Source organism: Vanessa atalanta, chromosome 1 (genome assembly GCF_905147765.1).
Source record: "Vanessa atalanta chromosome 1, ilVanAtal1.2, whole genome shotgun sequence".
Lineage (NCBI taxonomy): Eukaryota > Metazoa > Arthropoda > Insecta > Lepidoptera > Nymphalidae > Vanessa > Vanessa atalanta.
Genome location: NC_061871.1, coordinates 8,401,006 through 8,413,966, shown reverse-complemented (window position 1 = coordinate 8,413,966; position 12,961 = coordinate 8,401,006). Strand labels below are relative to the sequence as shown.

The 12,961-nt window shown below is 30.3% G+C and overlaps 3 protein-coding genes across 5 annotated transcripts in view; all 3 read left to right on the top strand.

Annotated features, from left to right (window-relative positions):
* The first annotated feature begins 5,130 nt into the window (after window positions 1–5,130).
* LOC125077597 lies at window positions 5,131–6,222 on the top strand. The gene is made up of 3 exons (XM_047689563.1): window positions 5,131–5,546; window positions 5,697–5,954; window positions 6,069–6,222. The coding sequence occupies exons 1-3, from the start codon at window positions 5,131–5,133 to the stop codon at window positions 6,220–6,222; spliced, it is 828 nt and encodes a 275-aa protein (XP_047545519.1).
* A 963-nt stretch (window positions 6,223–7,185) lies between these two features.
* Window positions 7,186–8,952, top strand: LOC125064493 (ATPase inhibitor mai-2, mitochondrial-like). Of its 2 annotated transcripts, none has more exons than XM_047671569.1 (3): window positions 7,186–7,344; window positions 8,330–8,456; window positions 8,646–8,952. In XM_047671569.1, exons 1-3 carry the CDS (start codon window positions 7,289–7,291, stop codon window positions 8,775–8,777), a joined length of 315 nt encoding a protein of 104 aa, XP_047527525.1. In that variant the 5' UTR covers window positions 7,186–7,288; the 3' UTR covers window positions 8,778–8,952. The 2 variants fall into 2 exon arrangements, with proteins under 2 accessions (XP_047527525.1, XP_047527534.1); XM_047671578.1 differs by lacking the exon at window positions 7,186–7,344 and adding an exon at window positions 7,668–7,731.
* Window positions 8,953–9,585: 633 nt separating this feature from the next.
* LOC125072830 (syndecan) overlaps window positions 9,586–12,961 on the top strand; it is a 238,876-nt gene continuing 235,500 nt past the window's right edge. For both annotated transcript variants that reach the window (XM_047684673.1, XM_047683874.1), the window contains exon 1: window positions 9,586–9,822. In XM_047684673.1, coding sequence (XP_047540629.1) covers window positions 9,757–9,822 — 66 coding nt within the window. In that variant the 5' untranslated portion in view covers window positions 9,586–9,756. The remainder of the gene's footprint in view (window positions 9,823–12,961) is intronic.

The window sequence follows — 12,961 nt, the reverse complement described above, 5'->3', positions numbered from 1 at the left end:
CAGCACTTTTATTATTTATTTTATGTCAAGAGTTTCATAAAAGTTCAAGCTATTGTTGTATGGTTCAACGCAGCGGCACCCGTCACCAACGAGCCTCTACATACGACTGACTTGTAACTCCAAATTCAAATTAAATTTTCAATACAATTTTTTGGTCCCATTAAAAGGTGATTATGCCTTTTTAAAGTACATTTTTTTATTTTTTATCATTTTCAGTATGATATTCGAATGACCGAGTGTATGCACGATAACAATTATGCATCTAAAAATTATGCTCAAAGTTTTTGACGTTACTCCTACGTTATTCGAAGTAGTTGCGATGTTGCAATAATTGGACATTACCATTAAAAGATTTACAACATGGATTGTGCAATCAATTGGATATTTATACAAAAATAATTTAGAAAAATCTATATATTTTTTCACTTCATTTCAACAAAAGTAGTTTCAATAAAATATATATAAATACAAATAAATTTGTATTTTTATGCTACAATTTAGTAGTTAGTATTTTTATCCGGTACTCATTACCCATTTTATATAGTAGTTATAGAATTATATGTTTGATTTGACATAACGATTTAGAGGTAACGTAAGTGCTGAGAGAATTAATGTTAATAAAATTCTCGGGTTTGTAAGATTAATCCTAATGGGTCGGGGCTTTCAGATGGTAATCAAATTGTGACGATAAGACCGGAAGATGGCTTGACGAAAGTTGTCTTAGTCAACAAAAACAAGTTGATCTGGATTATCATGTGGCATTCTAATATTTTTTGTTAAAAAAAAATAGAATAAATCAGCTTTAAAAAGGTCGTATTAATACGAATATAATAATTAATTAATCGCAATTAAATACTTCATCTTACATCACGTAATCTATTATAATAATAATCTTTACACGAAAATATTAAGGATCGGTTTTTAGTCCTACAGGGTTGTTGCAACTGTAGGCTATAATCTCTACATAGTATAAAACAAAGTCGCTTCCCGCCGTCTGTTCTTTTAGGCCTTTTAAACTAATCAACTCATTTTACATATTAAATTGAGGTACTTTGTACTAGTTTTCATGAAAAAACATAGTAAATCAAGAAGAAGGTTTATATGCATAATACATGCATTTTATAGTAAAGTGTGAATTTAAACTTCCCTGAACTTTATAAGTTTATTCTTCAATTTGAAAGATTTAGGTATAGACCCTTTGTAAACCCTTATTGTACCCTTGTGAAGCCGGGACGGTTAGCAATAAAAATCTTAACGAGTGGTATATTCGACCGAAAATTTGTTTAAGTATTCTGAATGTAGAGAAATTAGGATAAACTAAGTCAATGATACAAACATTAATACAGTAACAGCCTGTCAATATCCCACTGCTGGGCTAAGGCCTCCTCTCCCTTTAAGGAGAATGTTTAGAGCATATTCCACCACGCTGCTCCAACGAGGGTTGGTGGCAGAATTTCGTTGAAATAGGATACGCGAAAACATCGTGCCTTCGCAGCCGAGCACGAGATGAATTATAAACACAAATTAATCACATGAAAATTAAGTGTTGCTTGCCAGCGAGTTTGAACCCGCAATCATCGGTTAAGATGCACGCGCATTCTAACTACTGGGCTTATCTCTCCTCATCTCGGCTTTTTAAATTTTATTTTATTACATTATTTTTTAAATAAATACAAAAAAGAACATCGAATACAAAAATATATGTTAATAATGTTAACAATGAACTAAAAACACACTGTAATGAAAAACTTATATCAATTTATAAAATTACTGTACTAAGTACAAAGTGCTTTATTTTTATTAATATTTTGATACAAGCGTTGCAACTTTAAAAAGTAACCATTGTTATGTTATCGAATTATATCCATTTATTTTGTCTTCAAATTTATCTATTAGATAAAAGAATATTAGAATTCTAATACTAATATATAATAATACGCCCAGAACAAAGCCGTTTGTTCAGAATAAACTCTTCATATATCGGAATGAAAGATTCTATCATTTAAATATTAATCTAATTAACAGAATCAAATAGACTTCCTACATAATTAATTTGTCTTTTGCATTGCAAATATTTTTTTAAACTGGTTATAATACTCTTAAAATTAGAGATTATGATAAATAAGAACAAAACGATCAATATTTTGAAGACACATACATATTTTAAGAAAATGCATAAATTATACAGATTATAACCTCAAAGTTTGTTAACATTGAACTATCACATTGTCACAGAAGAAAAATTTAATGACGACGTCACACAAGCGATAAAGATAAACGACAATGACTTTGTTTCGACTTGAAGTTACTTAAGTGACCTTATGTGAACCAAGAATGCATCAAGCTAGTAATCACAGTTGGCGGCACATTGATGCAATGTCTATTAACAGTTTGTGGGACAGTACACTAGACACTATAGCTAAGTATTTTTTATGATACCTATAGGCGTTTATTGGGCCACGCAGTATTAAGCTTTGAAATAGCACGATTACTACGTCAGGAAATCCATTTGCTCATCTTCCTAATATCAGTGTTATAGGTTAAAAATATGAAGTAATTTCGATAGTTGACAGTTTTTTGTATTTACTCCTATTCTTCCTCTATCGCTTACAATATAATAGAAAGTTTCAGTTCAAAAACAAACTAAAGAAAAAATTGGAATCTCAGGCGCTGGATTTACAATGTTCAAATGCTACTTAATAATCGATCCCAGGGACTTGAGATTGGAAAGACGCAAAGAGATCTGAATAAATTACATACGGTTTTCCACAAGGATTAATATTAGGTCCATTACTCTTCCTTATTTATATGTATTGCAAATTTGTAAGGCGAAAATTCATTACACGCAGATACGGCCCGTTTTATTACGGAAGTACATTAAAAACAACCTCAAAGGATGGTCAAATCAATTTTAATTTTTTTAATCTTTGGTTTTAATCTAACCTACCCATCACAGATACACAGCAAAAACTAAATACATTATATTTGATGCTAAAAATAAAAAATAAACACAAAAAGTATTTTTACCTATCAAAATCTCATTTAAGTTGATCATGATTAATAATATGAATAATTTTCGACATTAAAATGACTTGGAAACCACATTTAAAACGTCGACATCGAAGTTTATCACGTGTGGTTCGCTATACGACATATATACGATATATATACCATTTAATTTTTATAAACACTTTATAAGAATATTGATTATTTAATTAAGATTCGAGGTTCAGAGGCAATAACAAAATTAGAACCATAACTATTAGCACAAAATACTTCAATAAGAGCTAGGACTCTTATTGATTGGTATAATTCCACAATGAACTGTAACATTCTTTTGAAAAATGAAGGACAATAAAATTAATTGAAAAAAGATCTTAGACCTGATATTTAAGTATCACAACGTACTAAGTATGGAGAAATGATTAGCGACTTTACACTCATCATATTATAAACAAGAATACCCAAAAATTAACCATTACCTAATAAAACGATAATAAAATAATAACTATGAAGCTCGTTCGATCGTATGAAACTGTAGATGAAAGTAGTCGTGAACGATCCACGGCTACGCAAGCTTTGAGTCGATTAATGATACCTATCTACATACCTCACTATGAAAATCACTTGATTACTTCAAGAGATAAACGCAACACACGTCGACACTACTATAAACATTCTACATTAGGTTAGCTCTTCTTAATAAATATAAATGAATGTTTGTCCTGTTATGTATATGTTATGCGTTCCTAAACTATTAATTTGATTATGATAAAACTTTAGTGAGGTATTCTACGTCAGCAGGCAAAGGAAACACAAAAAGTTCACATTTATAAGTACGTTAATATAAATGTTTTAGGTAGACCATTTATCTACTCGTGCGAAGTTAATAATAAAAATAACTGTTGGTTTTGCTTATTTAAAAATAGCTGATCAATCAATGAATTCAAAGTGAAATATTTATTAATCATGCAAAAATACATTCGTTAGTACAGGATGAAAATATCTAATTTAAGAAAAAGATTTAAAATTGTTTCATAACTATAAGTACATATATATGTACTTATAGTTATGTATTATAGATAGGGATATCCCTACCACACGTCCTCACTCTATGATAGCTACGCCACTGCATCGTATGCAGTATCCTTAACTTTTCTCTGTCAATTTCAAAATTCTGTTATAATTTAATTCACATTCTTATCACTGATTATGATTACCTATAATTATTCTAATTTCGATAAATTGTATTTATGTTTGATATAAATATTTAATACTAGTAGGTTTCCCGCGAAACTTCGATTTTATTCAAAATATTTTTTAGGAATTTCGAAACTTAACACAGGTTTTGTGTCGATTTTATTTCATTGTAAACTGCAAGTCATTCACAAATTTGGCGCCAAAATGATGAAACCTTTTTATAGAATTTTTTAATGTCAAATAGTATTCCTACATTACTTCAGTTATAATTGAAGTTTGTCGATAGGAATTTACTTTAATTTTGTTTACGTTTTTAAATTTTTTTCTTATACAGCCCTAGTACCGCTCTCTATCCGGCCAGTACCTCTCTAAAATTAATTATTTGTTAAATTCTAACAATTTAGTAAATTGCAATCATGATTCTTCTATAATTTTCTGCACATCTATGTATGTCTGGAGCTCTTCGAAATGATATGAATGATGATAACTGATTTATTATGTACAACTATCGTCTCGTAATCACTGGGACAAATTCGGCTTACGCTGTTAATAAATAAGATCAAGGCTAAACTAAATTAAATGTAAAACTATAAATTAAAAAAGTATTATTTAGTATAGTATTTATGTGCAAGGGCAATAACGAAATAGTTTTAAAAAAAAAGATATTATTAATCCATTGCCCTATAGAAAATAATTTCATTCATTTATTTTGCTCAAATTTTCTCTACACAATGGGAACCTCATTCCAAAATAAGTTTTTAAACAGTCGACACGCAATTAACGGTACTGTCCGCTTGTCAACGTTATTCAATTATTTTCGTTGCATTTTGTTTTTAAATGTGGAAACCGATAATATTGGATGTCGAATGCATCGTTTGTAATAAAACGTTGCAAAAAATTAAGCACGACCCAAACGAAGCATCGCGCACTATGGGTAAAATAACGAACAGGCGATCGAGAACGCCAAATTGGTCGCTCGATGAGAAACAATATCTACTTGAGTTAATAAAGGAACACAAGAAAGTGGTCGTTACGAAGAGCAATAACGGTCCTAATCATTCTGAAGAGAAAGATGTTGTGTGGAATGAAATACTGAGACAACTCACTGAAAAATTTGGCACAAAATTTTCTGGATTTTCAATTAAGAAAGTCAAGACGCAATGGCAGAACATGAAACGTATAGCTCGTGAAGAAATAACTCTTAATGGTGCGGCGGTTCAGAAATATACTAGACAGTCTTTAGAAGTGTGCCATATATTAGATTTGATAAAAGACGACATTCTTAAAAATGAAAATGAACCAATTATTAATACTGACATTGAAATTAAGAGCGAAAATATCGATGAGTAAGTAAAACTTAATGTTACAAACATTTAAATGATAATCGAGTACACGTTGCTCAATACTGCATGACGATTAAGAAAAATAAATCGAAATTACTTCCTTATAACATAAATATGTTTAATAATAAACAACTATAATGTTTTTCATGACAGGGATATTGGCCAGCCAAGTTGTAGTGGTATCAACACGCTCCGTGAAAATCCACTTGAAAAACTGAATGATACGACAATTCTAGAATCTTCAGGGTCCTCCATTTCAGAACATGCAGAAGTCAATGATGCCGAAAATTACGAAGATATGCGCGATAATATAAATAAAAAAAAGTCGACATTCGATATGACTAAAATTTCGTTTTTAGAAGACATTCTAAACACATTACCATTCCACAAGGACCTTCAAGAATTTTTAAAGTATTCAGTTTTGTAATAACTCATAAAATTTTATTTCACATACCTATTAATTAAAATGTACAAAAATTTATTTATTTCTCGTATTTTTAAATAAATAAATTGTGTCGTTCCAAGGTATTCAAGTACAGAAAAGGAAATAAAGATGGAATCTCTAAGAGAAGAGAGGCAGGTAGTAAGAGCCATGAGAGAAACAGCGGAGTTAAATAAGATTATAGCTGAACAAAAACTTAAGCATATCCTTTGGATAAAGAAACAAGAAATGGCGTAAGTATTTTTCAATTTAAAAAGCTCAACTATTATTTATTTTATTTACTTTGTTTATACTTACTAATTATTCAGGTTGTATTTCAATTTATTATTATTGTTTTGTAAAAGTAATTAACTCTATACTTTTTTATTTATGGTATAATATTATAATCAGTCAGTATTATTAGGTATAGTTTGACTTAGTTAAAACCATGGTTAAAAAAAAACGATTTTTATAATAAATATCAAAAATCCGATTTTTTCATATATATATATATATATATCCGATATATATCCAGGCTAAGAAAACGAAGCCAATTTTATTCTGTAAACACTTAAAAATGTGAAAGGTATTTGTAAAATAATACAAGTGTCGAAATACGACATTTTTTATTAAAAAAAAGTAACAAAGGAATTAGTGTCTATCTATTTGAGAAATAATTTTTATATGAACACAAAAACCAAGTACCTTTTATTATATATCTTCATTTGTTTGTGAGATAAATCAACTAATTTTATTTTAATATTAATTTGTAAATGACTAATCATAAAAAGTATTCATTCAGAGTCAGGCCTTAAGCATAGATCTATGAGTGTTGTTCAGAAGATAGGAAAAAATCAATTGATATATATCGTGATATATATCATGATATATATCCGCGAACAGTGGTTAAAACATTAAATAAGTATCTTTGAAAATATATGTTATTAATATCGAATATAACAACTGCCACCTATTGTATATCTATACAACTAATAACCGCTACAACGCCATCTCTTAGTAGCGTGTCCAAAACAGGTTGTATTAACCCACCTCACATATATACATTAATTAAATAATAAATAATAGCACTTCAAATTATTCAATAACCATACTAATTTTTTTTTTAATTATTATATACCATAACAAATTTGCTAAATGTTTTTTAGATTATGTTATTGCTGACCATAGACAATTTTATTTTTAATAATAATTAACTCTATGACTCTTCATGACATTTTGAAACAATTTAATATTGAAGGGATTTGGCAAATATCTTAAATTTAATTATATTTTTAGTTACTGTAGATTATTATTTTAAAAAGCCATGAGTTATATTGCAAGAACCAGAACGCCCTTATTGCGTGCGGTTTACAATATTAGGTGAGATATTTTGTACCGGTGTTAGATTACGCAATCTTAACCCAAAAAGTTGATAAAAATTAAATTATTGTCTTAAATGTTCCACAATCGTTTATTTGTTTAATATAGTAATTAAATAAATTTACCTAACGTAATAACAACAAAAAAATTAAGTGATCATTTTTATTTTTTCATTTCACATTATTATCTCTGCTTACAAGACTGGTTAACTATGTGGTCACGGAAATGGTATATATTTTTAACACGCTTTTTTTAGTTAGACCTGTTTCTATATATGTAACGAAATTTTCAATGTCATTTTCACCATCTTCAATCAATATGACACAGTCATTCTATAATAAGAAAAGCTTTGTCATTATTTCATCATACCTGCCGTGACTCTGTAATGTACATTTTGATTTTTTATTTTATTTATTTTAAAACGTATTGCCTACATGTAGCTTATTATAATGGAGGAAAAAATAAAAATAAACTAGATTTATATATTCAAAAGAATTTGCTAATAGCTCAGTGATTTGGTATTGTGCTTCGAACAGTTCTTGATTAATAAATATATCTTTATTTATAATACAACACTAATCCACCGTATTAGCTATATCCACTTTAATTTTACTTCCAAACTTCATATTATACAACCTTTCATAATAGTTCAAAATCCATAGTGTATATTATAATGATTATTCAAGCTCTCGACAAATGCGCATAGCGTAAATTAGATCTCAAATTTTGTTTATTTGGCTTTAGTCCTCTTGTGATTGGAATAGGCTATATTTTATATGCTTAAAGGAAATAAAATGATTATTTTTATTTGTATAATATGAATCTTAAAACCATATTTTGTTTTATGTTAGGTGTATTACAAAGACAATAATAATGTTTTTTGTGTCAGTTAGTTTTACTCTAATTTGTTAGAATAAACACAATATTTGGGAAAAGTGAAACATTTTGGAACTCTTTTTCTTTAATTCAAATTACATTATTTTAGAATGTATTCCGGGGAGCCAGGATCTGGAGCTGGAAAGGGTGGTGGCGGTGGTGGTGCCATTCGTGAAGCTGGTGGTGCTTTTGGCAAGATGGAAGCAGCCAGAGAAGATGAATTCTTCTACAAAAAGGCAAATTTACTTTAATTGAAACTAAATATTATATTTGTAGTTGGGTAGCAAAGAAAGAAATATTGTTTTGAAGTAGATTTTGTCCTATTTTCAATGTTGTTATTCAATCAATATCAAAAAGTAGATAGTAACCTAAATGTTAACTTAATTGTGTAATCATAGTAATTAATTAAAAATTTATATTTACAGCAAAAAGAACAACTGGCCAACATTAAAGGTCATTTAGACAAGGAAATTTCTTTCCATCAAGAGCAGATCAAACGTCATGAAGATGCTATCAGACGTCACAAGGAACAAATGGCTGAAATTAATAACAAATAGTTTTTTTACTCAATTTTTCATTGCAGCTCCAAATAGTCCTGTAGATTACCTACGTTGTGTTACTTTAAAAAACTACTATTAAAATATAAGATGTGAACAATAACTTTAAGATGTCAATTTTTGCTTTTATTTTATTTAGGTCTTAGACATCAAATATATTTTACAGGCATTATAATTGTTTTTTTTTTACCTGATATTGAAAGATAACTGAACACCTCTTTATATTATTTTATCGTTGATAATTTCTATGAATTTACATTAGATGTATGACAGCGCCATCTAAGGCACTGATCCAGACTAGTGGTAGTTGAAGTAACCGCATCTTAGATGTCGCTGTTAAATGTGTAAGTACAAACTAAAATCAGTTAAGAATGATTTAAGAACCGAATGCAGTGTTACATCACTACCTTTTATGGGTATGTATACCTAAATTGTATATAAATACAGAATAAAACATGTTATAATAAATCAAAATCAAATGACTGAACAATTATTATTTTAGACAATTTTGCTGCCAGCTTTATTTTTGTAGGTTTCGCAAAAAATTTGGACTATACGTTAAGTACTTTGTTCTGCATTGTTTAGTTAAATGATTATTCATCTAGGTAATAAGGAAAAAAAATCGTTTAGTACTAAGAATACCTAAATATAATAAGCTGCAGTGCGTGTCGCGAAGCCGAACTGCAACAAAGCTTCATCAAACATCGGGCGACGACCGAAAGCAAAAATCCACATCTATGAAGTTAGCAACGATTCGCTTTCTAGCGGAGAACGACTTCATTCCGACGACGTAGTGAAGCGAGCGCCAAGCGCCACTCAGTTTACTACAAACTCAAATCGACGACGCATGTCGCTTCTCTCGTTGTTGTGACCGTGTGTATGGTGCTAGTGTAATAACATAACAGCAAATTGTTTTGTGCTGTGATAATTTGTGTGGTGTAACCCTGTTCATAAAACCGGGCTTTTTAAAGTTATTGTGATGCAGTTGAGCATATTCCTATGGCTGTCTTGTGTAGCCCTCGCAGGATATGTTCGAGCGACAGAGGTAAGGGGGACCCTCTTTAAGCGCGGCATTCCGGCTTTTTGTTAGACAGTAGACGGGACAGACCGGTATTGTCATCGGTGTCTAGTTCCGAAAGTACAGAACTCATGTGAGTTCTTGCGTAACTTTCAATGTCAACACGATTTTACGAGTGTAATTTCTTTCGGTTCATCAATCTAAATCCTTCTGTATGACTGTGATGGTAGCGACTATAGTTACCTGCACTTGGGCGCATCGGAGCGGTGCGTCCATTATTTTATCGTTACCTTGAACGAGCAGTAATCGTCAGGTAAACAATCGTTATCAGGGCCCCTTACCATCGATTCGTGTTTATTTTTAAGGCGTTACGATGTTTGTAATGTTGGCGTGAGTAAACAGGTTTGCTTGTATCATGAATGAGAATGACCATGGCGTAGTGTCGACCAGATCGCCCACGTTGGGGTGAAAGCGTGTGAGTAATAGATACCCGTCAGTCAAGAAACGCAGCTGTGTATACGACCATGCCGCGATGTTCCATCTCCTTCTATTTTTGTTTAGTTTAAGGGCGCGTGAACGTAGCCGACTTCTTTATTACTTTACTAACTAACCATCCCGATATCTTACTATTAAAATTAAATTTTATTTTGAATTTTAAATAATTTTTAAATTTGAAACCAATATTAATACAGTGATTGTCGAGTAACAGTGTATTTTCTTGATCGTATCAATAAATCATAGCTTTCGCTCCTCACCTTATTATCAAAACTTTAGCATTAAAAAAAAATGTAACCACTTTAAACTGGACCGGTCTAATTGCAAAAGTAAAAATGAAAAGTTACCTACATTAACGGAAAACACTGACTGCGTATCATTTTTCTTCTAATTTAAAATAATATATATATATTGCTGACGTTTTTAAAGGAGACCTATGAATATTTTAGAATGTTTTCGTGTACGTTATAGATTTGCAAAAGCGTTAATTATAACTCCATACAATATAAGTATGATAGTCATTCCAGCTAAAAAGTGTAAGGCATTTTTTGTTTTAATTTAATTTTGTAAATATAAAAGTAAACTACAATACTCAAAGCACACATTAACAAGTACAACAATTTAACACAGCAAAATATGATTATAATATTGATCGACGCTCCATTCGATCGAGTAGAATAAAAATGTTATCATAATATTAATTTGATTCGCAGGATTTAATCTAGTAACATGTTGGTCCATGTGTAAGACCGTCTGGTTAAAGGCCACCCACTTCCCAAAAGTCTTTAATCTAAATTCATTTTATAAATACGAAAGTAACTCTGACTGCCCGTCTGTCTGTTAGGCTTTCAAGCAAGCACGGCTTTAGTGCAAACCTTCATCGCCGCTCCGATGGAACTCAAACTATCAACATGCCAAATTTTATCTAAATCAGTTCAACGGTTTAAGAGGTAACAGACAGAGTTTCAGTTTACATTTATAATTGAAGGAATTTATCGCAGCCATCTAGTTTAATTAGGCTTTTAATTAGCAGCCTCACCATTTTACTAAATCTGCCGTTGTAATGTCTTTTAGCTATATATCAGAAAGAGCTTGTGAAGAATTGTGCTGTAGGCTCTCTTGTAATAAAACTATTTAAATTGGTTTTGTTATAAATTAAACATTTTGCATTTTTAGTATGTCTATGATTCAAGTGAGTCTAAAATAAATTACCCTATTCTGTAAAGGGAAGATGTGTTGACTATGTCATTCCGAACGCTGATTGAACGGCTTGTTAAAAAGGCTAGGCTGTTAAATGAATGGCTAATTAAGTTAGTTGCTTGCGACAAATATGCCTGTGACATATATATATCTTGATATTGCAATTTTTTTCTGTAGGGAGACGTTTTCATTCAAGTAAGTAGCCCCGTCTCGAACACTTCGTTTCATTGTCATAGATCTCTGTAATTCGGATGAACATAACTATCAGATAAAAATAACAAAAGCAAGTAAAGAATAATAAATGAAAACGAATAAAACAAATAGGTATTGTCTTCGATATTAAAACAACTGGATGGGTTTTAACGCAACTTTGTCTGGTGAGTGCTGACAGGCATCAACACAATAGACCTCGATTTTATGTATCCATCAGTCTACATATTATAAAGTTTAAAACGCAAAGTTATATAGTAACTTCTAAATATATAAACAATACATAACATATTTCAACAATATGGTTAAGAACAGGGTTTTCAATTTAAAAATAAAAAACCTAATTAGGCTTTTTAACAATATTGACAATACTTTACTTTAAGATACCCAAAAAAAAATACGACATGGAACTAATTATCTGAGAAGATAATTTTCAGTGAGAAAAGTTCTAAAGCAATAACACAATTTGTCGAAACGAACATAAGACAAAAGGAATGAAAATTCAATGAAAATAAAAGTGTGCATTGGCTCACAACGCGGTTCCGGACTTCGTGAGTACCAGCTCTCAGTTGCAGATAAAAAAACATTGTCAAGTCAAACAATTTTTTTAAGTAATCTGACAATTTAATTGAGCTAAATATAATCAATCGATACATAAATTTACCTTTTTGTGAAATGGTATTTCATATTGTCATTATCGAGTGTTAATTAAATATTATTCAGTTTCAAATAGTAAATCATAAATTATTTTGACATAAGTTAGTAATATTAATTAAAATAATGCCACAATCGGCTTATGCAAAAACAACGAAACAATGATGATCTATAAATAATAGTCGAAATATGTTTACATAATGAAATTAACGATACCTGCATAATTAATTTTATGCCCTTTTTCAGGCAGGGCTAATAAACTTTTCAACAATAACACTTAGATATTGCAACTTTTGCATTAGTCCTTTGCCTTGGTTTTGTAAAAGAATTTTTTCTCAGTTGTCAACTTCCTACCTAACCCCGGGCTACTTTTGGCCTGAGGGACACCGTGTGAAATAGGCCGACCGATCCAATCTATTCTAAATTAAGTTTTAGTTTACGCTTTTAACAAGAATTAGTACCTGTAAGAATACATCAATATATTAACTCTTATCATTTGAATTGAATTACAGTCTCCACAGATTATCCAGATGACATTGTCATAAGCAATATAATAATACTTTTACGTTCTTATCGTATCAGAATATAGTCGTAATCTGGGGAATAT

Coding starts and splice junctions, on each gene's coding strand:
- LOC125077597 (XM_047689563.1), top strand. CDS start 5,131: ATGGGTAAAATAACGAACAGGCGATCGAGAACGCCAAATTGGTCGCTC. Junction 5,547..5,696: donor AAGAGCGAAAATATCGATGA/GTAAGTAAAACT, acceptor TTTTCATGACAG/GGATATTGGCCAGCCAAGTT. Junction 5,955..6,068: donor GACCTTCAAGAATTTTTAAA/GTATTCAGTTTT, acceptor TGTCGTTCCAAG/GTATTCAAGTACAGAAAAGG.
- LOC125064493 (XM_047671569.1), top strand. CDS start 7,289: ATGAGTTATATTGCAAGAACCAGAACGCCCTTATTGCGTGCGGTTTAC. Junction 7,345..8,329: donor CGTGCGGTTTACAATATTAG/GTGAGATATTTT, acceptor ACATTATTTTAG/AATGTATTCCGGGGAGCCAG. Junction 8,457..8,645: donor ATGAATTCTTCTACAAAAAG/GCAAATTTACTT, acceptor TTATATTTACAG/CAAAAAGAACAACTGGCCAA.